The sequence below is a fragment of the Erythrolamprus reginae genome, chromosome Z, assembly GCF_031021105.1.
Source record: "Erythrolamprus reginae isolate rEryReg1 chromosome Z, rEryReg1.hap1, whole genome shotgun sequence".
Lineage (NCBI taxonomy): Eukaryota > Metazoa > Chordata > Lepidosauria > Squamata > Dipsadidae > Erythrolamprus > Erythrolamprus reginae.
Genome location: NC_091963.1, coordinates 152,059,542 through 152,075,152, shown reverse-complemented (window position 1 = coordinate 152,075,152; position 15,611 = coordinate 152,059,542). Strand labels below are relative to the sequence as shown.

The following is a 15,611-nucleotide window of genomic DNA, read 5'->3' as shown; positions in this document are numbered from 1 at the left end:
GTGCATCTTTAAACTGTATAAAGGGAGGAAATTTTAATATTACCATGAAAATAAAACACAAAGAAAGTTTAAAAAAAAAATCTCCATTGCTATTTCCTTTTTGTTTTTAAAATACTTGGGTGTCTTTCCCTTCCCCCGCCAAACAAAGATATATAGACAACTAATGTTGCAAACATCTCCAGTCATTAATTAATGTTGGCTAAAGAGACATCATCATTAGTTTGGTCAGCAATTTCTCCCCCACCTGTGGTTATGGTAGAAACCGGGATTTCACTGATCTTGGTGCAAGGTGTCACTATCACAACAGATTAAAACAACTATACACTAATGAACAGAGACGTTTTGTGTCGATCCTAGAACAGGAGAAAAGAAAGGAATTTAGGAGAGCGGAAATCCAGGATTAGCAATTAAAACCAACAAACCGTATTCGTAGATGCCGTGGCAAATAAATTGTTTGCAAGGCCACACCAGGGCCATCGTGCCACAGCTGCCATGCCCATAAGCCGCGGAATTTGTAGAATTGCACTCGTAGCCCATCGTAGGAGTTGTTTGGGAGGCCAAGCCAGCTTCCTTGAGGTTTGTTTCTTCTTGAGGACTAGCCTCGTGCAAAATCAGCATCGTTTTGCACCTTCGCCCAGTGTAGCCATTTCTCGAACTCTGCACCTTGAAGGTGGGATGGATCGCAGCTCCCAGAATTCCCCTTTTCAATTAAGTAACTTTGATGCATCTGATGTGACATCTACCACATACTGTAGATGGTGGGAATGCAGTAGATATAACTTTAATAGATGGGGGAATGTGATAGATGTAATATAACTTTTTAAATAGATGGAGGGAATGCGATAGATGTCATATATTTTTAATAGATCTCCATTGGTGGATCTCGTATAACTTTTTAAATAGAGGGAATGCAATAGTTGTCATATAACTTTAATAGATGGGGGGAATGTGATAGATGTAAAATAACATTTTAAATAGATGGAGGGAATGCGGTAGATGTCATATACCTTGATCATCAGCACAAAGTGAAAAAAGTAACAGCTAGTTAGGGAATTCTGGGAGTTGAAGTCCACCTATTCTCAAGGTGCCACGGCTGAGAAGCACGGGAACTACGTAAACTGGACAGGAAGTGTAGCTCTTCTGAAATCAATGGGGCCATCCCCCATCAAGCCCCTGCCACGATGTCCACATGCTTTGGGGAGTGGGTGGTGCAGGCGTTCCCCATGACTGCCAAGTTACATCCTATTTCTTCCACCCCTCCCCAAAAATCCATGCATATTATAGCAGGAAAAATACCTCGATTCAGTGGTACCTTAAATTTTTTTAATATATACTTTTATATATATATAAAAAAATATCTATATACATTTATTATTATATTAGGAAACATCTCCAGGGGGGAAAGACAGGGAGGGCTGGAAGAGAGATTCCCCTTGCAAGACACCGTGGGGATGTTTAGAACCGATCCGGGGGGTGGGGAGTGTTCATGTCACCAGGTATTGGGGGGCGGGAGGAGATAAGGGGGAGCAAACTTTTCATTCTCGGGGCAACGAGAGAGGCGGGATTGTCTAACGGCAAAGGTTAGTGAGAGGCAGAGGTGAGCAGCAGCGGCCAAAGGGGGACCCCCAAAATCCATCCATCCTCCTCCCACCCCCTCCCCCCATGCCGCCCCTCCCCCTAATTTCCCGCAGCTTTGGACTTGGTCCTCATTGTTTAAGCTCTGGTGTGGGGGCTCCTGAAAGACCCACCAGGGAGGACCTTTGTTGGTGGTTGCGGGGTCCAGGAGACGGGTGGAGGAAGAAGTGGGTGGGTGGGAGGGAGGGGAGGGGATTGGGGAGGTGGGAGGGGCGTCCGCTTCAGTCTTTGTTGACCCGGATTTTGAAAGCCACTCGGCCGGCGAACTTGTCCCGTTCGTCATTGGTTGCGATGTTGACGGCGTTGATCTTGCACTCCACGTTGTGGTCGTGGTTGAAGGTGAGGTTGAGGAATTTGATGGCCACCACAGGTTGGGTGTAGTTGACCTGGTGGAGGGGGTGGGGGAGGGAGGAGGAGGGATTTTTTTAAAAAAAAAAATTAAAAAGACAAAAAAAAAATTAAACCATCCAAAGAACCACAAATGAACAAACGTCAGATTTCCCCCCCCTATGTTAATTAATTTGATTAATTTAATTCAATTTTGAAATGATTTTATTTTATTATTTAAATAAATAAGTATCAGAAGCTGCAAAAGTAGGTGAGGGCACCCAATATCTGTGGGGCTGCCCCAGAGAAGAGGAGGGGGTCCCGGCTATTCTCCAAAGCCCCCTGGACAAAGAATCTAATAAATCATAAAAGAGGAAAAAAAATCTGTAAATAGTTTAATTAATTTATTTGTTTTATTGTTTATTAATTGGATTTATATGCCACCCCCCTCTGAGGACTCGGGGCAATTTAGTGGTATATGTATTATTCGTAACTATTTTAAGTTAATGTAACCGTATTTGTGAAGTAAAACGGAAGAATGTTAGAAGATCATAGAATTATGTTAATTATAGAAATTACATAAGCAGAAATTTATGACAACCCTAGAGGGTTACGTAGTGTAGTTGTATGTTTTATTAATGTTAATGGTATGTTGGTTGTTTGGCTTTGTTTATTTTCTGTATATTTACTTTTGTGTTGCTTTTAAATGTAAAATAACTACTGTATTTTTTCGGAGTATAAGAGGCACCTTAGTTTTGGGGAGGAAAATAGGGAAAAAGAATCTGCCTACCAGGTGGTCATCTGGGTAGTGTCTTTAGCCTGGTCAGCTTCAGCACATTGTTTTATCCCCTGGTTAAGGGCTTTTAAAAAACTTTAATCGGAGAGAGTAACAATGAAAGAGCTTGCAAGCCAGTAAGAGCTGGGAACATCATTAGCACCTGGAGAGAAACATTCGAAGCAAGTAGAGAATTGGGGGGAAAACCCCCCTACAAAGACCGGGTTTGGAAAACATTCCTTCGCAGAGAGTAGCAATGAAAGAGCTTCCAAGCCAGTAAGAGTTAGGAACATTGTTAGTCGCTGTTTAGGGCTGGAAAGAAACCCTGCAAAGACTTAGGGCTTGGAAAACATTCTTCTTTGCAGAGAGTAACAATGAAAGAACTTGCAAGCAGATAAGAGCTGAGAACATCATTAGCATCTGTTTAGGGCCGGAAAGAAACTTATTGGAGCAAGTAGAGCAATGAAAAAACCCCTGCAAAGACTTAGGGCTTGGAAAACATTCTCTGCAGAGAGAAACAATGAAAGAGCCTGCAAGGGAAGAGCTGGGAAGAGCGGTAGCAGATAGTTAGGGCTGGAAGAAAAAAAAGCTACATTCAGAGTATAAGATGCACCCAAATTATCAGCCTCTTTTAGCAGGAAAAGGTGCATCTTGTACTCTGAAAAATACGGTAAATAAAAATTATTTTAGAAAAAAAAAAAGGAAGTCCATAGCCTGGAAATTGCAGTTGTCTGAAACGTGATCGTGGGCTCAAGAGGATGCTTTTAAAAGCCTCAGAAAAAGATTTGAACTTCACAGAATTAAAACAGTTTTCTGTCCATTAAAAGCATTTTGCCCAAGTTTATGCTGCAATGTTTCCTCTTATTCAACTTCTTTCTTTTTTTTAAATCCACGATGGGCAGCAAAGAATGAACTGGGTTGGGGGGGTGGGGGGTGGCAAAATTAATATTGAAACGTCAAACACCTCTGCGCATAACATCCCGCGGACCAAAACCCGGGAATTTCCCAGCATGCACCGCGCCGGATAAGGTGCAGAAATAAAATAAATTCGATACTCACATGAACCTTCTTTCCGTAATAGGGGAAGTACATGAGATCGATGTTCCCATCAGCGGGAAACATGGCCAGGTCCCCCCAGCTTCTGGCTGTCTTCCTCTTTCTGGGAAGGGGACATATTTTAATTTTATGTCAAATAAAATCCTGAGTTTTGTTTCCTACCCCCCCCCCCCCAGCCCAAAACAAACCCCATGCATCTTCAACCACTTTTATGTACAACCCTCTTACATGCTGCTCCATGCTTTGTAACCCGAACAAGCCACGGCTGGTTGTAATTTTGCAACTTCTCCCTTCTTGAGGAGGGGGTTTCACCTTTTAGAACCCCCCCCACATAACAACGGTGAGTTACTACCAGCAGGGGGCGCCACTCTTTGGTAGCGGCCTGACAAATTGCACAATTCTGGCGCGATGGCCTCTGGTCTGTCTTTGCCGGTCTGTGTGCCCATATAATTTTCTGTGGTTTTTTGGCTGTCTGAGCATGCGCAGAAGGAAAATTGTCTCTGCGCATGTGCAGAAGCAAAATCGCGCTGGGTTTACATGGGCGCACATGAAATGTTGCAATGCGCAGAGCGCACCGGTAGGAAAAAGTAAGGAACCTGCCCCTGTCCCACACCCATCGGACTTTAGATTGTAACAACAACAAGAACAACGGAGTTGGAAGGGATCTTGGAGGTCTTCTAGTCCAACCCCCTGCTTAGGCAGGAAACCCTACACTACTTAAGACAGATGGTAATTCAACATCTGCTTTAAAACTTCCAGTGTTGGAGCATTCACAACTTCTGGTGGCAAGCTGTTCCATGGATTAATTGTTCTAACTGTCAGGAAATTTCTCCTTAGTTCTCAGTTCCTTCTCTCCTTGTTTAGTTTCCCACCCATTGCTTCTTGTTCTAACCCTCAGGTGCTTTGCAGAATAGCTTGACTCCTTCTTCTTTGTGGCAACCCCTGAGACACTGGAAGGCTGCTATCCTGTCTCCCCTGGTCCTCCTTTTCATTAAAATAGACATAAACCCATTTCCTGTAACTGTTTCTTCATAGGTTTTAGCCTCCAGTCCCCTAATCCTCTTTGTGACTCCTCCTCTGCACTTTTTCTAGACTCTCAACATCCTTTTTGCATCGTGGTGACCAACACTGAATGCAGGATTCCACGTGTGGCCTCACCAAGACCTTATAAAGTGGTATTAACCCTTCACATGATCTTGATTCCTCTCCCTCTGTTAATGTTGCCTGGAACTGTGTTGGCTTCTTTCGCAGCTGCTCCCATTGAAATGGCTGACCATTAGGACCCCAAGATCCCTCTCACAGCTGCTACTACTATTCTCCCACAATGCTCCCCCCAACGAAGCCCCCTTCCCTCCCTCCCCCCTCCCCGGATTCTTACAATGATTTCATCTTCGTGGCTTTCCTTCTTCTGACCGTTGGAAAGCAGTGGAGGGTGGACAGACGGGACGCAAACATGCACAAAATGCAGAGGCAGAAGGGGACGAACGAGAGCGAGGATGGACGGACGGACAGATGAGTTAGTGAAACAAATGAACGGGTTAAATCAAGAAAGAGAAGTGAGTAAGGGTCCCATTCGTGGGAGGGTCGCTCCCCTGCACAGTTTGGGATGGGAGCGGGGGAGGAAACTTTTGCAAAGTTGAGCCACAGATGGAGATTCCTAATTTTAGGCGAGGCGGCTCGTGCGGGTGGAGGGAATTGGTGGCTGGGGGTGTTTGGGTGGCCAAGCGGAATTCCCATGTGCCCCCCCCACCCGAAAGGAAGCAGGAACGGGAGCTGGAGGGTCCGCTTCAGAAGGCAGCCAGAGAGGAAGGTTTTGGGCAGCTTTCACCCCTCTTGTTTAATAGGTCAAGCTGGGTCAAGCTCCGGGCCAATAGCTGTCACTGAGCGAGATAGGAGTTAAATAAGTTTCGTCCCATTTCAAGGACTTTTCTGTGGCCCCGTTGTTAAGTGAACCCCTGTGGTCAGGATGCAAACGGTTACAGGTTTTGGAGGGCGAGGGGGGAGGAGAAGAAATGGGGGCAAATGTCCGGGCTCCTCACTGCTCTCTGAGCTGAGCTGGATGGGTTTTCCATGCAGGCATCTCATGGCCCAACTAGGGAACGCCATCAGGGTTAGAAGGATTTGGAGGGAGGAGGAGGAGAGGAGGATTATTCTGGGCCCTTGGTGCTCTCTGAGCCTGGTAACCTCATCAGTGCTGGAGGAGGAGGAGGAGGAGGAGAAGGGGGAAGAGGAGAAGGAGGAAGAGCAGGAAGAGGAAGAAGAGGAGGATGAAGAAGAAGAGAAGGAAGAAGCACAGTAGGAGGATGAAGAAGAGGAGGAAGAGGAAGAAGAGGAGGAGGAGGAGGAGGAAGAGTAGAAGGAGGAAGAGGAGGAAGAGGAAGAAGAGGAGGATGAAGAAGAAGAGGAGGAAGAAGCACAGTAGGAGGATGAAGAAGAGGAGGAAGAGGAAGAAGAGGAAGAAGAGAAGAGGAAGAGAAGAAGAAGAAGGGGGAGAGGAGGAGGAGGAAGAGGAGAAGGAGGAAGAGGAGGAGGAGGAAGAGGCGGGAGCAGAAGGGAGGAAGCACAGGAGGAGGAAGAAGAAGAAGAGGAGGAGGAAGCACAGTAGGAGGATGAAGAAGAGGAGGAGAAGAGAAGGAGGAAGAGGAAGAAGAAGAGGGGGAGAGGAGAGGAGGAAGAGGAGGAGGAGGAAGAGGAGGAGCAGAAGGAGGAAGCACAGGAGGAGGAAGAAGAAGAAGAAGGAGGAGGAAGAGGAGGAGGAAGAGGAGGAGGAACAGAAGGAGGAGGAAGGGCAGGAGGATCTACTTCAGTCACGAGACGTCTGAAAGGAATCCACCCAGCTGAGGGACCCCAAGGACCCCATGGGTCTTTTCCCTCCTCAAGGCCTGTGGGGTCCTTGGGGGTCCCTGAGCTGGGTGGATTCCTTTCAGACGTCTTGTGACCCAACTAGACAACGTCATCAGTGCCGTGTTCTCCTTTGTTGGGGAATCCAGGTCCTTCGCTGCACGGCTGCCTCCTGAAGCGAGGCACAGTCTATCCTTATCGCCCTAAAAGCAGCTACTGGACCCAACTACGCAGCGGGCGGGAGCAGCCCAGAAGCGCCCCGCCCCCTCTTGACCCGCCAGAGTGACCCTTACCTCCCGCACGGACTTCGGTCTCTGTCAGTAGAGAACATCATCGGAGGAGCAGGAGAGGCGGGCAGAGCGAGTAGATAAAAGGCGTGAACACCAGAGGACAAACCAACAGAGATGGAGAAGAGGGCGCAGGGAAGGGGGGAGGGGGGGCAGGGAAAGGGGGGGTGGGGGTCTCTCTTACCTTGGACGTGCAGGAGACGTTCATGGGCTGGTTGGCGCCGGCAAAGAAATTGATGACCTAGGAAGACAAAGAAGAAATTTTGTTTTAGAACAACCTGGTTTCTTTCTATCTTTCTTTCTTTTTAAAAAAGAGTTTTTTAACTGAGTGTTTCATTAAATATATATATATATATACACACTCTGTACACCGCCCTGGACCCATTTGGAGAAAGGCGGCTGACAAAAGTAATTAAGTTAAATCTTCTTAATCATCTGTCCCACCTTTCCGCTTATAGTGAAGATATAACAAACCCACCCGGTTCATTTTGACCAGGATGCACGGCCGGCCTTCCTGGTAGCCGTAGGTGGAGTCGTTCAGCCCCGAGCAGCCCCCCAGCATCGTGCGGTTGAACTGGCAGGCCCTCTTGGGGTAGTTCAGCACCCCGTTGTCAGGCTGCTCGTTGTAGCGCCCGGGATGGCAGAACTCGTTCATGGCCACTTGCCGAGAGTCGTTGTACGCTGGGGGGAGAAGAGAGGAAAGTTGGTGAGAAGGCTGAACAGGTGGCCCCCTCGTTTCTCCCTCCCCTCCTTCCCCTCCTTTCCTTTCCTCCTTTCCTTTCCCTTGTCCCTTTCTCTCCCCTCCTTTCCTTTCCTCCTTTCTTTTCTCTCATTCTCTTTCCTTCCCTCCTTTCCTTTCCTTCTTTCCTTTCCCTTGTCCTTTCTCTCCCCTCCTTTCCTTCCGTCTTTTCCTTCTCTTTCCTTTCTTTCCCTCCTTTCATTTCCTCCTTCCCTTCCTTTCTTTTCGTTTTGTTTCTTTTCTATCCTTCTCTTTCCTTCCCTTTCCTTCTTTCCTTCCCTCCTTTCTCTCTTTCTTCTTTTCTCCTCCCTCCCTCCTCTTTTCCCCATTCTCTTTTTCATCTCCCCTCTTCTCTCCTGCCCCTCCTTTTTTTCTCCTTCCTTCCTTCCCCTCATAGGCAAACTGCGGATAAAGAAAGTCAGGATTTGAAGTCATGGTTGATTCAGCCTTCCAGCCTAAAACTAAGAAGGAATTTCCTGACAGTGAGGACAATTAAACCCGCGGAACAGCTTGCCACCAGAAGTTGTGGGTTTCTCGAAGGCTGGAGGTTTTTAAGAAAAAGCTGGACAGACACTTGTCTGAAATGTGCAACATCTCCTGGGGGGGGGAGTTGTACTAGAAGACCTCTACGGCCCCTTCCAACTCTGTGGGACAGCATCTCCTCCAATATTTGAGGGGCTGTCCCAGAAGAAGGGGGGGTTAACCTATGCTCCCAAACCCCTGAAGGCAGGAGAAGCAGCACTGGAGAGAAGCCATCTGGAATTAAGAAGAAATTTCCTGACAAGTGACCGGTGGAACAGCTTCCCACCAGGTGTTGTGGGTGCTCGGTCCCAAAGAAATGGACCGGACAGGCACCTGTCTGAAGTGATGTGGGGTTTCCTGTTTGAGCAGGGGGCTGGACTACATGACCCCCGAGGTCCCTCTTCATGCTCTAACCTTGGCTTCTTCCCTCACTCACCTTCCAAAAAGGTGTTGAGCATTTTCACGTAGTTGTCCCCAAGACTCGGTCTCGCTTAAGTTGTAGGTGATGTCCCAGAGCTTCCGTCTTGGGGCGGATCATCATGCCTGCCGTTAAAATCCAGTTCCATTAAAACAGGTGAAATGACGTCATTTCAAAAAGGAAAAAGGCAAAATAACTGAAAACAACAACAATAAAAAAGATAAAATTCAAATAATTCAAAATAAAGGATAAAAATCCAGTAAGACATAAACTGTAAAAAAGAAATGAAATGAAATGATGAAAGATAAAATATATCAGGAATGTGACGTGAAATGAAAACCAAAACAGGAAACAAAACAAGACCCGTAAAAGAGGGAAGAGAACGGACGATGCTGTGAAAGAAATAATGTCCAAATCCACCCGAAAGACAGAAGAGAATGAAGCAAAATGAAAGGTTAAAAATAATAAATAACAACAAAAAACCCCAGAAAATATAACCTGGGAAAAATAGAAATTTTAAAAACAAAACCAATATATAAAAATACAAAATAAAATATAATACAAAACATTAAATAAAAACAGAAAATAATTTAAGGAAGGGGGGGGGCCAAACAGGGAGAAAACAAGGCATTATTTGTGTTTGTTATTTTTTACGAAATGCCTGTTCTTCCCAGAACCCCTGGTTGCAAACCAGAATCAAATCATGATTCAGGGCTTGGAAGGCCACAATTGTTGGCTTATTTTCCCCAGCCTGGTAGAGCTTAAGAGGGGACCCCAGAGGTCTTCTAGTCCAACTCCTTCTCCTAAGACATCTCTGAGAAGGTCCCAACTCTGCTGCCTGTAGAGGATGTTGAAGCACCTTTATTATAACATAACCCATAAGCCCCAGCTGTTGGGGTTACCTCTGGGGCTTAAGCCCACCAGACCCCACCCCACAAATTTCTTAGGGAGTGCCAATCATCTAAGCATAAGAACCTAAGAGGAGCCCTGCTGAATCAGGCCAAAGCCCATGGAGTCCAGCATTCTGTGTCCCACAGTGGCCCCCCAATTGTCCATGGGGGTCTTGAGCAGAAAGAGAAGGCAAGACCCTCCCTCCCTCTTGACCCCCCAACAAAAGGGACCCAAGGAAACCCTGCCTGCCTCAACCCACACAGAGGTGGCACTTGGACATCCGTTTCAATCACCACCTATGATACACTTGGCATCCATGAATCTGTCTCATCCTGCCTTGAAGCTCTCCAGACTGACAGCTGTCACTACCTCTTCTGGAAGGGGAATCCCATCAACCAAGGACCCTCTGGGGGAAGAGATATTTCCCTTGATTTGTCCTCACTTTCTTCCCTATGACCTTTAGGGAGCCCCCCCCTTGTCCTAGGATTGTGAGATAGAGAAGAGAAATTTTTCTCCATCCACCTTTTCTGTCCCATGCAGGATTTTATACCCTTCAATCAAGTCCCCCCTTCAACGCCGTCTCTCAAGGCTGAAGACACCAAGGCCTTGCAACCTGATTTCATAAGAGGAGGGGCTCCATTCCCTTGGTCCATTCCTGTGGCCCCTTTTTTTTGCACCTTTCCTGTTCCATTCTATCCTCCTTGAGGTGTGGGGACCAGAACTGGGACACAGGACTCCACGTGTGGTCTCCACCATGGATTGTACAGAGGCAACACAACCTGTTTTCGATCCCCTCCCCAATTGTGCCACGCATGGGATTTGCTGTGCACTGGGCTTACCTGGGCTGAGACTCACCTGGATGGAGAGGCGGTCTTGATACTTGGGGATGAAGGGGTCCACGGTCTGCAGCAGGACCCACATGGTCAGCGTGAAGAGGGCGGTCAGGAAGCCGTAGAAGACCAAGTAGAACAGCAGGATGAGGGCTGCGGGGGGGGGGGGGGAGACAAGGAGGGGGGGGCAGGAGGGCAGGTTAGTGATGGTGGCCTTTCAGGACCCCTCCTCCATCTTCTTCTTATTATTATTGTTCTGATTTTTATTCTGATTTGCCTTAAAGATGAATCAACTTTTTTTCTTTTTTCTCTTTTTTTTCTTTCTTTTCTCTATTTCTCTTTCCTGCCTGCTTTTCTTTCCTTTCTATCTGCATTTCGTCCGTTCATTCTTTCCTTCTTTTTCTTTTGTTTCTTCCCTTTCCTTCCTTCCTTTTATTCTTTATTCCTTCCCTCCATTCCTTCTTCTCTTCCCTTATTATCCTTCCTTTCTTCCCATTCTTTTTCTTCCTTTCCTTTCACTCCTTTCTTTCTCTCTCTTTTTCTTTGTTTCTCTCTCTCTTTCTTTTTCCTACCTGCTTTTCCTTCCTTTCTTTCAGCATCTTTCATCCTTCCCTTTCCTTCCTTTCTTTCTTCCTTTCTTTCATTTCTTCCCTTTCCTTCCTTCCCTTCCTTCCTTTCATTCTTTCCTTCTATTTGTTTCCTTCCCTTCCTTTCCCTTCTTTTCCTTCCTTCCCACCCTTTTTCCTTCTTTCTTTTCCCTCCCTCCCTCCCTCTCCCTCCCTCCATCCTTTCTTTCTTTTTCTTTCTTTCTAACTTGAAGATGGATGACTCCAACTCCAAGAATTTTCTTTCTTTCTTCTTTGTTTTTATTTATTTATTTCTTTTCTCTTTCTTTCTTTCTTTCTTTTCTTTCTTTTTCTTCTTTTCTTTCTTTTCTTTTCTTTCTTTTCTTTCTCTCTTTCTTTTCTTCCTTCTTTCTCTCTCTCTCTCTCTCTCTCACCTCACTCCCTCCCTTCCTTCCACTGTTTCAGCAAGATCAATTTCTTCTCTTATCAAACACGCCCCATGGGTTTCTTTCTCTGTGGGTTGAATATCCACGGGTGGGGCCCCTCCCGCAAGGATGCCCAACCCTGCAGAGAGCCCCCCCTCCAGTCCTTCTCCACCTGCCTCTGCCAGGGCCCCCTCTGTCCTGCCCTCGACCAACCCCAGGAGGCGCCGTGCCAATTTAATTAATTAGATGATGGCAGAGGAGGAAACCTGAGAGTCCCCCCCCCCAGGCGTGATCGCCTCCAGCTTAACCCCAAGGTCCTTGGAGGGTGGGGAGGAGCCCATCAAGTGTGTGTGTGGGGGGGAGGAAATTAGAAAGAGCAAGCGGGAAGCCCCCTCCCCCAAATAAAGCTGATTTGAGGGACCTCTGTGGTGGGGGGAAGAAGAGGGAGCAAGAGAAAGAAAGAGAAAGAGGGGACAGGCAGAAGGAAGAATGTCAGAGAAAGAAAGAGAGAAATTGGAGGAAGGAAGGAAGGAAGGAAGGAAGAAGGAAGGAAGGAAGGAAAGGAAGGAAGGAAGGAAGGAAGGAAGTGAGAAGCAGAAAGATGTGAAAGGCAGGAAGAATGCAAGAGAAGGAAAAAAGAAAAAAGAAAGAGAAAAAAGAAACAAAGGAAGGAAAGAAAGAAAGACACAAAGGCACAGGAAGGAAAAAAGAGAGAGAATGAGAGAAATTGGAGGAAGAAAGAGAGAAGGAGAAGGAGGGGACAGGCAGGAAGAAAGTAAGAGAAGGAAAAAAGAATGAAAAAAGGAAAGAGAAAGAAATGACAGAAAGGAAAGAAGGAAGGAAAGAAGGAGTGACAGAAAGAAAGTGACAGAAAGCAAGAGCAGAAAGTAAGGAAGGAAAAGAAAGAGAAAGAACGACAGAGAGAGAGAGAGAGAGATGAGAGGCAGAAAGAGAAGAGAAAAAGAGAGGAACAAAGAGAGAGAAAGAGAGAGATCAGAGGCAAGAAGGAAGGAAGGGAGAAGGAGAAAGAGGCAGGAAGAAAGTGAGAGAAGGAATAAAAGAAAGAAAGAAAAACAGAAGGAAAGAGGGAAAGAAGAAATGACAGAAAGAAAGTGAGAGGAAGCAAGGGAAGGAAGGAAAAGGACTCTTGGATTCTCCATCCCGTCTCTAGGCCCATCTGATCAACCTGCCGCTCCTATAGATTGTACAGGCTCTGCAATTCCCAGAATCCCCCAGTCGGCCCTTCGGTTGGGAATTATGGATGGGGCAACAACACCCCCCCCGAAAACGCTCTCTCATCAGAAAAACAGGGCCCCGTCCTCTCTCCTGGAGAGCCCCTCTTCGGATTTTGAGGGTGGGCCGAGGCCGAATGGCCTTCATCTCACGCAGAGCAGGAGAGGACCCTTCAAAATTGGCACGAGGGGTGAATTCAATGGAAGCTGTTGTTTCCCCTCCTCCCAAAAAAGCTCCATGCAATGTCCTTTGGGGAGGGGGGTCTTTGGAGTGGGTCTGCCAGAGCTGCTGACCATCTGCAATGTGAGAAACCAACATTTCCCCCTCAAAATGGTGGGCCGGAGAACTTGAGAAACCAGAAAATGTCCGTTCGCCTAAGGACCCTGAGCAGCCCCACAGCCGAGCCTACAGGCCATCCTCGGACTTACAACTGAAATTCAGCCGCCTGTTTCAGTCGTTAAACAAGACATTTGTTATGGATTCTTGCCCCCATGGTTAAGCGGAATCACAGCGGCAATTCCGTTCGTGAAACAGTTGCTGAATGAATCCAACTTCCCTCAACAACGTCGCTCACCAGGAGGGGCACGAAAAGGGGATCGCTTGACACTCCCCCTGGACGTTGCAACCATTCTAAATACGAGTGGGTTACTGAGTTTTGATCACGTGGGGATGCTTCGATGGCCGTTAAGTGTGGGAAATGGCCACCAGTCACTTTTTTCAGGGCCACTGTAAACACGGTCAGTAAGTGAATCGTTGTAAATCAAGGACTCACTGCACAAAAGGAATCCATCATCTATCCATCATTGCGCCCCAAAGATTCTCACAAGTTGCTCCAAAGAGTAAGGATCTCCTCCTAAGGTCCTCAAGTTATGGAGGCCCAATGTTTACACAACGGAGGTCCAATAATTACGTTGCTAAGCGAAACATTTGCTTGGTCAGTTTCACCCCATTTTATGACCTTTCTTGCCACTGTCGTTAAGTGAACCACTGCGACTGTTCAAGTCAGTCACATGGTTGTTAAATAAATCTGGTGACGAAGTCATGAAGAACAATCAGTTGATGTGATTCGCTTAATGACGGTGGCAAGGAAGGTCGTAAAATGGGACAAAATTCACTTAAGAACCTGTGTCACCTAGCAACACAAACATACATATTCCCATGAAAATCTACGAAAACAAACATATATATATATATATGTTTTCGTAGATTTTCACGGGTATATGTATGTAGATTGTTCTGAGTTCGGGTTTTGCCCCATGTAATATTTTGAGTGTCTATGCGACGTTTTGGTGAAATCACATTCACCATCATCAGGCTGAAGTTTCAAGCTTCGTGCTGTTGTAAATATGGAATGTTTCCAGATGTCTGGTAAGCGAGAGGTATCATCCCGCTTGTTTGATAAAACCAGTAAAATTCTCCACAAACACAACATCAAGACAGCCTTTGGTACAGATAAAAAAAATAGCCAACATCCTAAGAAACCCCAAAGACAAGATTCAACTAGAAAACTAGGGAGTTTATCAAATACCGTGTAAAATCTGCCCAGCCACATATATTGGACAAACGAACAGGAGAGTAAATGCACGTGTTGCAGAACATAAGAATGCATTAAGGGAAAAAGAAAAAACTTCCTCCCTTTTCCAACACTTCAAAACTACAGGACATGAAATTGATTTCGACAGTACCAAATTAATTTCCAAAACAGAACACTACAGCAAAAGAAGAATCATGGAAGCCATCGAGATAGAAAAACATCCCCAAAATATGAACAAGCGGGGATGATACCTCCCGCTTACCAGACATCTGGAAACCAGCCCTCAAACGTATCCCAGCCATAGAAACCAGACTCAGAACACACATTGTAAAACAATCAAGTAGCCTGCAAGTTCCAACTACTCAGGATATCACGCCTAATCTACAACCATTAACTAATCAGCATACCTCAGCTACATCAACGACCCCAATTGTTACCCCACTGACTCACCAGGAAGTTTCTACACAGCAAGCAATTGCTGAGCCATCACAAACCACACCCAGCCACCAGTATTTATAGAAGGAAGGCAGCTCAGGTCTCGCAGTGTTCGCCTTAGAACAAGGACAGAAACACCAGCCTGAAGATGACGAGTGAGACCTCGTCGAAACGTCGCCAGAAATTTCCAAATCCTACACGGGAAGAAACCCGAATATACCAAGACCGTCATATTAAGGTCTCTGCCTTACAAGGGAGAGGCACCAGGTTCAAATCCCAGTAAGGGTGTGGCAGCCCGATGGAGGCAAATAAGCCTGAAATAGATCTATAGCAGTCTCCCTTCCTTTTCATTATCAGCAAATGTTATACACACACACACACACACACACGTACATACGTACATACATACATACATACATACATACATACATACATACATACATACATACATATATATCCTTGCTTCCTAATGCTTCTGCTAACTCAACAGATAAAAGGCAATTTGTCTGGGCCTTTATTTAAATTTTAATCAAACTTGACCTGCAAAATAAATAAATAAATAAATAAATAAATGAAAGAATGGTGGGAAGAAAAGGGAAAAGAAAAGAGAGGCTTGAAAGCCTCTTGGGAAATGTAGGTTAAGTCAGAGCAGAATTTTAAAAGCTCTCCATTAAATCAGCCCCATCCGTCTTCAGGCGAGAAGAGATTCAAAATGGAGAAGGACCACACACACACACACACACACACACACACAAAATACTCTTTTAAAAAAGCAGCGTCAAGATTTGGAAAAGGTTCATTAAAGCATTTAACTGATTGTCTGACCACCTCTTTCTTTTTTTTAAGAAAGAAAAAAAATGCCTCGTAAATTCCCTGAAACCTGCAATTTAAGGGTTGTGTATCTTCAATTTTACATCTTTCTTTCACTTAAACAAGTTTTTCTTTCTTTTTCTTTTCTTTTCTTTCCCTTTCCTTTCCCATCCTTGCCCTCTTTCTCTCTTTTCTTCCCTTCTTTCTTCTTTCTTTCTTTTTGCTTTCCTGTTTTTTCTTCCCTCCTTTCCTTTCTTTCTCCTCCTTTTTTCCTTCTTCCTTGCCTT

The 15,611-nt window shown here is 45.8% G+C and overlaps 1 protein-coding gene across 1 annotated transcript in view; it reads right to left on the bottom strand.

Annotated features, from left to right (window-relative positions):
* Positions 1 to 1,837: 1,837 nt before the first annotated feature.
* The window catches only part of ATP1B2 (ATPase Na+/K+ transporting subunit beta 2), a 21,131-nt gene continuing 7,357 nt past the window's right edge, over positions 1,838 to 15,611 (bottom strand). The window contains 10 exon segments of the mRNA XM_070766829.1: positions 1,838 to 2,021; positions 3,797 to 3,871; positions 3,873 to 3,896; positions 5,172 to 5,201; positions 7,106 to 7,162; positions 7,400 to 7,602; positions 8,619 to 8,655; positions 8,657 to 8,692; positions 8,694 to 8,725; positions 10,331 to 10,474. Of these exon segments, the coding sequence (XP_070622930.1) occupies positions 1,857 to 2,021; positions 3,797 to 3,871; positions 3,873 to 3,896; positions 5,172 to 5,201; positions 7,106 to 7,162; positions 7,400 to 7,602; positions 8,619 to 8,655; positions 8,657 to 8,692; positions 8,694 to 8,725; positions 10,331 to 10,474 (803 nt within the window). The 3' untranslated portion in view covers positions 1,838 to 1,856.